Source organism: Protobothrops mucrosquamatus, unplaced genomic scaffold (genome assembly GCF_001527695.2).
Source record: "Protobothrops mucrosquamatus isolate PMUCROS unplaced genomic scaffold, P.Mucros_1.0 scaffold_199, whole genome shotgun sequence".
Lineage (NCBI taxonomy): Eukaryota > Metazoa > Chordata > Lepidosauria > Squamata > Viperidae > Protobothrops > Protobothrops mucrosquamatus.
This window is the reverse complement of record NW_015386275.1, coordinates 624,307-637,865: the sequence shown is the minus strand read 5'-3', so window position 1 is coordinate 637,865 and position 13,559 is coordinate 624,307. Positions and strand designations below refer to the sequence as shown.

The 13,559-nt window shown below is 42.7% G+C and overlaps 1 protein-coding gene across 2 annotated transcripts in view; it reads left to right on the top strand.

Moving 5' to 3' along the window:
• POFUT2 (protein O-fucosyltransferase 2) overlaps window positions 1–11,759 on the top strand; it is a 42,509-nt gene extending 30,750 nt beyond the window's left edge. For both annotated transcript variants that reach the window (XM_015825496.1, XM_015825483.1), the window contains 2 exons: window positions 9,972–10,095; window positions 10,901–11,759. In XM_015825496.1, coding sequence (XP_015680982.1) covers window positions 9,972–10,095; window positions 10,901–11,054 — 278 coding nt within the window. In that variant the 3' untranslated portion in view covers window positions 11,055–11,759. The remainder of the gene's footprint in view (window positions 1–9,971; window positions 10,096–10,900) is intronic.
• Window positions 11,760–13,559: the final 1,800 nt, after the last annotated feature.

The window sequence follows — 13,559 nt, the reverse complement described above, 5'->3', positions numbered from 1 at the left end:
CAGGTGCAAGCTTATTTATTGTTCTTTGGTTCATCTACTTGCCCCGTTGCTATGCTAGCTTAACCATTGTTTCTGTCAGAGGATGTGGTTTGCCCTACTTACTGCAGATGGTTGCTTTCTTTTGTCCTGGGCTTTTAGTACACAAGCTGGCCATTGGCCTAGTCTTGCTATAGAAGCCTGAACCATAAAAATCCCAACATCTCCTCTCTTTTTATTTATTAAAAGATGGTTGACTCGTCTTCTTGGGTGACCGGCCTGTCCTCCCTCCCCTCGGGCTCACGCCGGTCTTCCTCCTGCTCATCCATTGGCAACAGCGACTGTGTGACGAGGGTCTCTGCTTCGCTGTCTGAGCAAAATTGAGGATGTGAGTCCTTTATGGATTCTAGGTCATCCTTGGGGAGAGGAACGTATCCATGCCGTTCCCAGAGTGACATTACCTGAGCTGTTGATATGGTGCGAATAAAAATGGGTAGTACACAAGGTAAAACTAAACATCCTAAAGCGATCATACCAATAAGTGCAACAATAGCTTGTAGGCCTGGTAATTTTGGAAACCATGACCCAAAAAGAGAATGCATGTCCAATCCCTTCCATGTTTGGACAGGGACATGGGCAAGGCGGATCATTTTGTCACTGACTTCAGCGATCACCTTGCCTGAGTCATCTATTTCAATGCAACAATTTGACAGATTAAATTTCCCACATACCCCCCCTTCTTTGGCTAACAAATAATCTAAAGCTAGGCGGTTTTGCATAATATAGGTTCTGGATTTGACACTTTGAGAAGCTAAATGTTTCATGGCAAGGACAGTTTCATTGGTTATGATTTCTAGGACCGCTTGGAGCCGGATTATACGATTCAGCATATACACTGGGGTGCGATAGCCATACATGCCATCCTCAGCCCAGGTGGCTGGACCGTAGTACCGGACAATGGTCTCAGGGTCCCATCGGGTTCCTGCAATGGTTTGTTCGTGTGTTTTATGAATAGTTTTTGTGTCAAGGTCGCGTTTTTTGCGAGTCCTGTCAGCTGAATCGTAGACCGGGACCCCCAAATGTTGCCTTTGGCGTAAGGGTAAAAGAAAGAAACTGGGCCGAATGGTGGCTAAAACACATGAAACATACCAATTTGTGGGTAATCGGTTGTAGGCAAGCTGGCCACACACCCAATACAACCCATCGGGGGAGTACCAAGGGAGGTCATCTTCTGGGGAAGACAAAAAGGTTAGGTTAGATATCTGTTCTAACATTTGCTTTGGAGCTGTTTTGTTTTCTCCTGACCACCAGGTCCCATTCTCCCATGCCCCCAAACATCGCAAGGAACCAACATTTACAGAATGATTAGTAGTTTGTTTCCGGGAATAGCAGACTTTTCCCACAAGGTTAGTTGTGATGGCCCAAGTTTCATCTCCGGTTTGATGATAGGTATAATTGTTCTGATGTTCATGAACATAGGAATAATTAAGTTCCTGAGCCTCCCACGGCCATCGTTCACCCATATTGGTTCCTCCACAAACAAAACACGATTTGACCATGAGTTGTTCAGCAATAGTCTCAGCAAGGGTAAGGAAAAGATTGCGGGCCTTAGGAGGGATCTCAAAATGCTGCAGTTGTTGAATTTCCTGATAGTATGAATGAAAAAGGGAATGAATGGTTGGGTCAATGGCATGAGAGACGAATTGGATTTTTAGGGGGATCATAGGGTCTGGTCCTGTACCATCGATGCCTAAACCATACCAGTCATCCTTTCCCTTCCAGGTTTGGGTTTTTAGCCAATTGCGGGGGTTAGGGAAGGTAAAATTGACCAAATTACAATCATGTTGGAAGCAAGGAGTGTTCGGGCGAAGGCGGGTAATATATACCATTCAAAACTTTGGATTTTTGGAAATGGTGTCTGGGTGGACAGTAAAACCCCTAGATTGGACGGTGACACATTTCCACTCAGAGCAGTAATAGCCTCTACCACAAGGATCATGTTGGTTGGAGCGTCTTGGACATAAGTACTTCTCGTTGTGAGAATAAGTGCGTCGCCAAGCGAGGGATCCGCATTCTTGCGAGCCTTGATCCATTGCTTTGCAGGCATCAAAAATGACTGATTGGGGGGTGTCTGGGTTATAAAAATCGTGGTTCACCATGGGCAGCAAGGAGTCACCTGCAGAGATCTTTAAGGTATAGCGATAGGTAGGGGCTGTTGGGTTATAACACACCGTTTGATTTTTGTCCGTGCAAATAGAGTAGGAAGTCCCATTAAGCGTGCATTTTGAGGCGTGTGGTTTACGGCAATTATAGGATGAAAAATAAACCAAAGTGCTGGTAATTTTGGTGCCCTCTTTGGTGACTTTAAGACATGGTGAGCAGTGTCCTTCAACTGGGGGGGTAGCTCGTTTGATCCGAGGCCGGATACGGTGGCGCACCCCTCTGGGAGATGGAAGGGGGGTGTCCAGCCACCTGTGGAGTTCCTCCCCAGGCCTTGGGGGAGTCACGGCTGATGAGTCAGAGTTCTGTGACCCCCTCTTCAGGGTAGTAGATGTCAAATTCAGGGATTTAATCAGGATCGATGTGGTCAATACAAAAATCTTGCACCCCAGGGCAGGCATAATGTTCCAGGGCACAGACGTTGCACCAAAAACAGCACTGACAACCGCACAGGCAGATGCAGTGCTCACACATCTACTCCGGTGGCTGTTGCTGCAGATGGGGTTCCCGCCGATGGCGAGACGGGAGGTGGTGCAAAGTAGGGTCGGATGCAGCGGCCTGGGACCCACAAGACCTTTTCAGGCAGTTGGACTGCTGCGTAGCCTCTTCCCCAAGTGATGAGATCAATGGGCCCTTTCCAGGTAGGATCAGGGAGTTGGCGATACCAAACCTGTGGGCGGGGAAGAGAAAGGGAGGGAGAAGAAAAATGCCTCTCTGCAGCAGAGAAAGGTGGGTTGCCAGTTAAGTTTAAAAAATTCAAAGTATAGAGACAAAGATTAAGGATGTCTTGCACTGCTGGGAGGCTAGGGGGCGCTTTTCCCCTGGTTTCAGAATAACGGTCAAGGGCATTTTTGAGCGTTTGGTTAGCCCGTTCCACCATTGCCTGACCTTGGCTGTTGTAAGGAATTCCGAATTTATGGCTAATTCCCCATCTGGTGCAGAAAGTAGCAAAAGTACTACTGGTGTACGCAGTTCCATTATCTGTTTTTAGTTCGTTTGGGCATCCCAGCGATGCAAAGGTGCGAATACAATGATTGATGACATGTTTTGTGGTTTCACCTCTTTGAGGTGTTGCCATGAAGAACCCAGAAAAAGTATCAATAGATACGTGTATATACTTCCATGGGGAAAAGGAAGGATATTGGGTAACATCCATTTGCCAAATCTGACAGCACTCTGTCCCTCTGGGATTGACACCCATGGGAATAGAATGTGCCTGTTTACTGCAGGTAGGACATTGTTGCAAGATTGCAGTGGCCTCCCCTGCTGTTATACCAAATTGTCTAATGAGTGCCTTTTTATTTTGGTGGAAATACGAATGACTTTCCCAAGGGGTAAGAGTTGAAACAGTAAGTGCTTGAGCAGTAGCAGCCGCAGCCGCGGAATCAGCGATGTCATTCCCTTCTTGGATAGTCCCAGGGAAGGGTTGATGACTCCAGATGTGTGCCACATGAAAAGGGTGTTTGCGCTTGTCAATTAGATGTTGCAAAGCCAAGAAAAGTGAGAGCAAGGAGGATTCTATAGAAGGGGAAAGATAAGCCTGATAGATAGAAAAAACTATTTGAGAGACATATAGGCTGTCCAGTATTAAGTTGAAAGGTTGGTCAGAAAATTGCTGAAAGGCCAAAAGAGATGCATAGAGCTCAGCTCTTTGGGCTGAGGTTTGAGGTGGAGTGATTTCGGTGTGCCAGGCGCCTTTTCCCTGCCAGGCACAAGCGCCATATTTCTTGCTGCCATCAGCGAATACTGTGATGGCATCTGGAATAGGATGAGTTTGAAAAGGTGACTGCCAAGTGAAAGGTAAGGTTTTGAGAAGTTGCAGGCGGGGATCCGGGGGTGGATGACAAGAGACAGTGCCAACCCAGTCTGCAAGTGCAAACTGGAGTTGTTCACAGTTGACAAACAATGTTTCCCAAGTAGAAAGGGAACATGGAACATACAGTGTAGAAGGTTCAATGCCAGCCAGAGCTTTGGACCGCTGGCGGCCTTTCACTATTATTTGAGCAAATAGAGCTGATTTTTGAGTGAGAGTGGCTCTAGGTGTGTGTGGAAGATGAAGCCATTCTAGAACTAGCAGCAGAGGTGCTACTTGAATAATAGCACCGGTGGGTAGTGTGAGGGTGTTCATGATTAAGATTGCAAAAGGGTGGTTTTCTTTCATGCGATCCACCCATTTTCGTTGAAGGGCTTGATTTACCAAATCTATTGTGTCCAATTGTGATTTTTCTAGTTTTATGACATCTGCAGGATGTATGCCTTTGGTTAAGGCTGTGAACAAAGGTGACAATTGGGCAGTGGACAATCCCAAATAGGGGCGGATCCAGTTAATGGATCCAAGATATTGTTGCAATTGCATCAGTGTAGGCTTTGGTGGAAGTTGAACACAAGGTGAGGAGGGGGAAGCATGAGATGACAGCATCTTGTGTCCTAAATATTGGAAGGGAGGTGTTGTTTGTACTTTGTCTGGTGCTATGCATAAACCTCCCTGCTGTAAAATAAATTGAAGGTTAGGCAATGTTTTGTATACAGTACCTGTGGGTCCAGGGGCTGCCACTAAAATGTCATCCATATAGTGGTAGACTAAAAAGGATGGAAACTGGAGACGATATGGTTGTAAAACATGGGATACATAATACTGGCACATGGTAGGGCTGTTAAGCATTCCTTGGGGTAAAACTTTCCATTGATAGCGGGCAGTGGGCTGAGCATTGTTAAGCTCCGGAATTGAGAATGCAAAAAGATGTCTGTCCTTTTGGTGTAAAGGAATTGAGAAAAAACAATCTTTTAAGTCAATTATCATCATGTCGTAGTTTTGAGGAATCAAATTTGGGTTTGGGAGCCCGCACTGCAGCGCCTCCATGGGATGAATAATGGAATTGATTTTCCTTAGATCCTGAAGGAGGCGCCATTTGCCTGATTTTTTTCTTTATCACAAATACTGGGGTGTTGTAAGCACTCAGTGATGGCTCTATATGTCCTTTTTCCAATTGTTCTTTAATCAATGCTTTTAAAGCTGCTAATTTTTCAATGGGCAGTGGCCACTGGTCTACCCAGACAGGTGTCTGGTGCTTTAGTTCTAAACGCAGGACAAAAGAAGAAGGATTCATTGCAAAGAAAGCTTAGCTTGGAACTGGGACATCAAATCCCGTCCCCACAGGTTAATGTGCAAAGGCAGGATCACAAGTTTCACAAAAGCAGTAACAGTGCTGGAGTTAGATGTGACAGCAATCCAGTTTGTGCTTACGCGATCCGTTTGGGTCCCGCCCACACCTCTGACAGAAGGGGAGGCGTCAGTGGGCCATTGGGGGGGTTATTCTGCGGACCGAATGACTGAGACGTCTGCACCAGTGTCTAAAAGACCAGAAAAAAGGCGCCCATTGAGTTTAAACTCTGCTATCGGGCAGCTGCCATGGACAGGCTGTTCAAGTGCCAGCGTATCAGAAACAGTTTCCAAAATAATCATTGTAGCAACCACATCTCCTCTGGTAATTGTTATTGGAGAATTAATCATGATAGTTAAAGCAAGATCCGAAAAAGATGAAGAGGAACGCAGAAAGGGAGCGGCCATTACTCCTTGAGATGTTAGGTCAAGATTGGGAAAAATTAAAACAGGTAAAGTTGGAGGCAAATTAAGTTTGAGTCGTGGTGAAATAAAGAGATGATAGGCATGAGCAGGTAAAGTATAGGTAACAGTTTCATCTGCTACCATTTCAAAAGAATGAGAGAGGACTTGGTCCATTTGGTCATCCATTTCTTCGACCTTTTGGAAGGGGCTAGCCGAATGCCCCAAAACTAGTTTCCCGAATTGCTCCATTGATGTTTCAGTGGGGCTTGGGGGATGCGGGGGAAAGAGGGGCACTGGTTAGACCAATGAAACCCCTTTTTGCATTTTGGGCAAACTGTCTTTGGTTTGGCTGACTGATTGAACTGTCCTTTGTAAGCTCCGCCCCCAGGGGCACGGCATTGTGACTTAAAATGGCCGGGTTTACCACAATTGAAGCAATTTCCGGCTGGGCGGGGCATGGGTGAAGAAAAGGAAGAAGAAGAAGGAAATGGGTTGTTGTTTTGCAAAGCCTCCATTTTGTGAAAGTCAAAGCAATTTCCTGTTGGGTGGGGCATAGGCAGAAAGGAAGAAGAAGCAGGAAACAGGTTGTTGTTTTGCAGGGCGGCTGCCAAAGCCTCCATTTTGTAATTGGTTGTTCCCACTATGCGGCAAGCTTGAAGAAAGTCAGCAAGTGTAGCATCAGGGCGATTGGCTATTGGCTGCAGGATTTTCTTGCAGTCCTGATTTGCATTCTCATAAGCTAATTTTAACAATAATTCCTCACGAGCTGCCTCATTGTCAATCTGCCTTTCTAGTGTCAATTGGAGGCGACTGACAAAATCTGCATAATTTTCCGTTGCCTGTTGGATGATTTTTGAAAATGTTTGAGTCTGGGTTTTAGAAGAATCATCCACCTTTTTTATGGCACCTAAGGCACACTGGCTAATAACTCCAAAAGCTGCCCTATCAGATGCGAGTTGAGTTGCCACTGTATTAAGGGTGCCAGTGCCCAGAATATGATCCTTGGTCACATTGGCGGGTAATCCTGCAGCTATAGCGATTTTTGCCTGCTTCTGATATTCTGACCACCAAATCACATATTGCGCAGGGGTTAGTATCATGTTAAACAAAGCCTGCCAGTCTGCTAAAAGCATTTCAGTGACAGCAGAAGTAAAGGAAGCCAAAAGTCCCTGCGTGTAGCGAGCTTGTAGACCATATGTAGAGACAGCAAGTTTCACTTCCCTTATAAGTTTCATAGACAAAGGAGCATACACAGGATTAGCTGGCGCTCCAGCTGCTGCGCCCGGTGGCACAACAAAAGTGACAGGAAACGCGGCACAAGCCTCTAATTCATCACTGTCAAGTTCCCCTTTCTTTCGTGCTTCTATCAAAGCTCTTATGACACCTCCTCCAGCTGTAGCCGGATCACTGGGTGCGCTTGGAGCAGAGACTTTATCAGAACTCTGCAAGACAGGATACAAATTTGCTTGTTCCTGTTTTGTGGATTCATACGGGGGAGGCGCAGAATCATTTGACATTGGCTTATCAAATCTATGATGGATTGTCAGACATTCTATGACTGCACGCCATGTAGTCAAAACATGAATTGGGGCTCTAGGAGCCGAATGGAGACATTCTCCTAATTTGTCCATGTGCTCAATTTAAAACTCCCCTTTTCTGCGTAATTTGGATGATGTTTCCAGATGTATGACAGAAGGCCAATTAAATCATTGCTTTTCACTCGAGGGAGTGATTTACCCCCACTAGAAGCAAATCTTTTAGAGGATTTGGTTAGCTCCTTCAGTTCTCTTAGGTGCTCGACCTGTTGTTGAGAGAGCCTTCCCCCCATTACTCACGATTATCCAGCCGTGTTTCAGACGGGACGAATGTACAGCCTCCCTCAGGCGAATGGGTAAGGGGGGTCCGAGACGTATTTCTGGGTAAGCAACAACTTCCGCAGATATCACGTCGGGGTCACCATTTGTGGCTTTTGTGGTTTGCCACAATTAAGGTGGGCCACCCATGAGTCTTGGCAAGCAACGACAAGCCAGAAAGGAAGACACACGCAGGAATTTCCTCGAGGTGAGTGACCCAGGGGGTGTTCTGAGTTCCTCTTTTATTTGCAGCTTCTATGAGGAAGTCCATGCTTGTTACATAATTGGTTACATGTGCAGTCAAATANCAGGTGCAAGCTTATTTATTGTTCTTTGGTTCATCTACTTGCCCCGTTGCTATGCTAGCTTAACCATTGTTTCTGTCAGAGGATGTGGTTTGCCCTACTTACTGCAGATGGTTGCTTTCTTTTGTCCTGGGCTTTTAGTACACAAGCTGGCCATTGGCCTAGTCTTGCTATAGAAGCCTGAACCATAAAAATCCCAACAGTCCACTAAAGAGAGAAGATGGCAAGGCAGTAACAGGCAACAGGGAGAAAGCAGAACTGCTTAACTCATTATTTGCATCAGTCTTCACACAAAAATTATAGCCCAACATACCAAAAAACCTACTGCAAAAGATAAACTAGAAACAAAAATTAAAATAAGCAAGAAAATGGTAAGAGAACACCCATCTGAACTTGACAAATATAAATCACCGGGACCCGACAGATTACATCCCAGAGTTCTGAAGAAGCTGGCAGATGTTATCTCAGAACCATTGTACCATATCTTTCAAAAATCCTGGAACACCGGGGAAGTACCTGATGATTGAAAAAGGGCTGATATGGTTCCCATCTTCAAGAAAGGGGAAAAACAGACCCAGGAAACTACAGACCAATCAATCTAACATCAATACCTGGGAAGATCTTGGAAAAGATAATCAAAAAACAGATCTGTGAATAACTAGAAGCAAACAAAGTTATAACCAGTAGCCAGCATGGGTTTGTCAAAAACAGATCATGCCAAACCAATCTTATTTCATTCTTTGATAAAGCGACTAAATTAGTAGACCAGCGAAACGCTGTGGACGTAGTATACTTAGACTTCAGTAAGGCATTTGACAAAGTAGATTACAACCTGATGCTTAGTAAGCTAGAAAATAGTGGGATAGACAACAACACCATCAGATCTGTAGCTGGCTGACAAACCGTACTCAGCAAGTAGTCCTCAATGGTACTACATCCACATGGAGAGAAGTAAGCAGTGGGGTACCACAAGGCTCCATCTTAGGCCCAGTACTTTTCAATATCTTAATTAATGACTTAGATGAGGGAATAGAAGGGGAACTCATCAAATTTGCAGATGACACCAAACTGGCAGGAATAGTCAACACCCCAGGAGACAAGCTCAGGATCCAAAAAGATCTTGGCAAACTTGAACAATGGGTCCTATCCAACAAAATGAGTTTTAATGTGGAAAAAAGCAATGTTTTACATTTAGGCAGGAAAAATCGAAGTTTAAGTACAGATTAGGCAAGACCTGGCCCAAAAACAGCAACTGTGAGAGGGACCTTGGAATCCTAGTTGACGATCACTTGACTATGAGCCAGCAGTGTGCAGCAGCAGTCAAAAAAGCTAATACACTCCTGGGTTGTATGAACAGAGGCATAGAATCAAGATCACGCGAAGTATTAGTACCGCTTTATAAAACCCTAGTAAGACCACACCTGGAACACTGCAACCAATTTTGGTCACCACACTACAAGAAAGATGTTGAAACCTTGGAAAAAGTTCAGAGAAGCGCAACTAAAATGATCAAAGGCCTGGAGACTAAAACATGAAGAATGGCTACAGGACTTGGGTTTGGCTAGTCTAAAGAAAAGAAGAAATAGGGGTGACATGATGGCAATATTCTAGTATTTGAGGGGCTGCCACAAAGAGGAGGGGGTCAAACTATTCTCCAAAGCACCAGAGGGCAAGACAAGAAACAATAGTTAGAAACTGATCAAAGTTTCTGGAATTAAGGAGAAACTTCCTAACAGTGAGGACAATTAACCGGTGGAACAGCTTGCCTTCAGAAATCATGGGCGCTCCATCACTGAAAATTTTTAAGAAGAGACTGGATAGTCACTTGTCTGAGATGGTATAGGTTCTTCTGCTCGAGCAGGGGGCTGGACTAGAAGACCTCCAAGGTCCCTTCCAGCTTCTATTCTATTCTATTCTATTCTATTCCTTTTATTAAAATCCTTAATCCTTTTATTAAAATCCTTAGGCAAAAAAGATGGTTTTGTTTTAATATAAGTTGGGTTAGGATGAAATTTGCCACTTGAAGAATGTTGATTGAGTGTATTTTTCCAGAGATTGAAGAATTAAAAGTACTTCTTCCAGAGATGGTGAGATTTGAACCTACTTGGGAGGAAATGGAGCTCTACAAAGATGGAGGAATAGCAATTATTGACCAATGGATTTGTGCACATGCCAGGTAACTCTCTCTCTCTCTCTCTCTCTCTCTCTCTCTCTCTCTCTCTCACACACACACACACACACACACACACACACACACACAATCTTGCTCCAGGTCCTGCCATCCTTGCAAATATATTAGATAAACAGGTACCACTTCAGTAGAAAGATAACAGCTCTCCATGACATCATGGTGGCGACATGACCACAGAAAAGTCTTAGGAGAGCACTGGCTCAATGGCCTTGAAACAGAGATGAGCATCACCCCCTTAGAGTTGGCAACGACTAGCAGAGTGAAATCCACAGAGACTCCCTTACCTTATTCCTTGAGTTTTATAGTGTGTTGTATATAAGACTACAGATACACATTTGAAGACTACCCAGAAGCAGTCCAGAATGTGGTGGTCTGGGTGCTAGCTGATACATAGTAACCCTTGTACTTGTGTTTGCTTGTTTCTACACTATCAGTTTTCCATAGGCTATTTAAAATGAGATTTTTCAGAGAGCATTTGAAGTAGGAATTGATACTCTTGGTTCTAGTAGTTTGATTCATTAGGATTGGTCTATTTGCTTTTTTATTATTATTATTACCATGATCACGTTATTTTGTATTGATGGATGTGTGGTTAAATCTAATACATGTATATATGTATTTGATTTAGCAAAACTGAATGATTTTATTATCCCCATAGCATTAATGGAGATCCTGAGGTAAAATGGGTGGCCAATAAATTTTATAAATAAATAAATAGTGGATTATAGAAAACTGATAGCAAAATTTTTAGGAATATGTTTTTTTACCCACTGATATTTTCTCTTCACAGTTATTTTATAGGAACCTCCGTCTCAACTTTTTCTTTCCGCATTCAAGAGGAAAGAGAAATTCTGGGTTTTGACCCCAAAACAACTTACAACAGATTTTGTGGAGATGATGAGAAAACCTGTGAACAGCCAACTCACTGGAAAATTGAATATTAATATATTCAGTCAGTGGAAGATAGCTGCCACTTCACCAAAGAAATTAAACAATTATCTTTGTGGAAAGAAACTGGTTTTAAATATGTTTCCTTTTTTTTCACTGTTTCTGATGATAAACATGTGAATGGTGCTACTGTAGCTTATTTCTTAAACAATTTACAGTAGTCAGTATTATGGTTGTAATTCAAAAAAACCCCAAGATGTTCAATTTGCCTCTAATCAAACTTTCAAGTTGGACCAGTTCACTTCACCCACTACTTTGCTTCACTAGAAGATTCAGCAAAAGTGACCATTAAAAGCTCTCAAATGGCATGGCAGCTTGGCTGAGCTGAACCTTTGGAACTACAGATCCCTGAATACTTTGCAAAACAGCCAAAGTCAGTAATGGTTTTGATCAAAGCAAAAAACACTTCAAGGATTCATACATTCCTAGTTTTAACTGTTGACTCTTCTGAGAAGTCCCATTTTTATCTGATCAGATAATATATTCTAATGCAATTAAATTGTTTCTAAAAGGTTTTGCTGGAACTAATTTTGTTTACAAAAACAAAATATGTTAGATATAACTAAAGTGTGTAAGAACTTGCAATTCCATTTTATTGTGAACTGGGAAGAAAGTGCAAGGTGTATGTGGCTAAACAGAAGTTGGATGTCCTAGTCAAGTTGATTATATGAGAAATATTAAATTGCCTAAATTGGTCTCTTTCATTTATGTCATCTTTCTTTTGCTTCAACTTAATTTACTAAACTATGTCCTGCTATCCATGCATGTCTCAGAAAATCAAATGTAAACTTACCAGTTTATTATGACTAACAGAATTGCTTCACCTTTGTATAAAAAGATACATTCCTGTGTAGAAAATCAGCACCCCCCTGCCAGAGAATGAAATGTTTTGGGGGATATTAAAAGAGGCAGAATATTATTATATTTCCCCTAAAGGAGAAATAAAAAAAAACTTAGAGGAGGCAGAAACAGCCCAAGTTTCCACAAGCAGAAACTGAGCAGGCCAGTTTTTAGAAATGCAGATTTGGGGCACACCATTCATAAGCAAAACGCCTTCAGCCTCCACAGCTGATGGGATTAAGAATTTACATTCCCCCACCCAAAATCTAAAGCACATGACCTTTAGAACATAATAGGATTAATCCTACACCCTCTTTATTCTAGCAAAAGACACAAAAGCCCACCTCATTGCACAACCCAGAAACATTTCCATTTCAAAGTCTCAGAGCCCTATAAAGATCCATCCACTCTCAACTCCATTGGGTCAGCTGTCCCAGAACTGCATGGTGTTGCAGGTTCTGCTCATCATTAAACCTTTCCAAACAGCCAGCCCAGTGGTGGGATTCAAATATGTGAATAACTGGTTCTCTGTGTGGATGCCGCTTCCGGAAGTCTATTCTGGGGCTGGGCAACAAAAAATTAGCTACCGGTTCTTGAAATACCACACTGAATGTGTTTGTGTTCATAAAAAAATCAGAATTATCAGAAAAATGTAGAAGTTGTATTCAGCCCTGCAATGATTAGGAGCAACTCTGAAATTCATGGAACCAATATTTTTCCCTCTTTTTTCCCCAGCCTTCTTTGACTCTATAATTTCTAATTGTTTTATTCAGCTAGGCAGAGATGACTTTAAACAATCTGGCCTTTGTTTTCAAATTAGCGTAGTTAGAAAAAGGGGCAGAAAGGGAAAGATTAAGAGTCGCATTACACAGAACATTTAAAGATAAAATGGTGTGTTCAGTTGTTTTTATTTGTATTTCTTTCCAGTGTAATATAGTAGGACCAGCTTATGATTTCAAGTAAAGCTTCAAAACTTTTTAATAAAGTTATTTTATGAATAGTTGATACGTGAAAAAATGTAGAAATACAAGGTGAAAAAGGGTTGGGAAATGGCATTTCTATATAAAGCATTTTGGCCATCTTTTGGCCTTCTTCCATAAAATATAGCTGCAGAAGTTGCTTTTAAATAGTGTTTGTAATCGCAGTTTTCCAATCATAGAGAACAATGTCAGCACATAAATGTCAGCACATTTGCTTTCCACAATTATAATGCATGCAATGTTCACTGTATCTGCTCCTCAAAATGAGATGCTCTACAAGAAACAAGTATTTGTAGTTTCTCCTCTGTATGCAGATTCCTCACCTCTTCAGGGCTCTAGGCAGGACATTTCTGCTAGATACTGTGGGAAGTCAGAGCCCCAGAGAAGGAAATATTAAAAGGGCAGAAATATATATTTCCTCAAAAGTATTTTAAAAAGCAGAAACCAACTTTGGCTCCAAATCTCTCTGCCCCAAGCAAGACCTAGCCCCATACAAATGCAGATGTAAAACTATCAGAAAGTTGAAGCCAGAGCAATCAAGAAGACAAAGAGAAAATCTGCATGCCCCACCCAAACTCTAGGAGTCATTAGCCCCATCACCTGGGAAGCAGGATATGATAATAGGATTAAACCACAGATATCAAGGCCTAGAAAAACACTCAGAAATATCCTCAAAGTTCA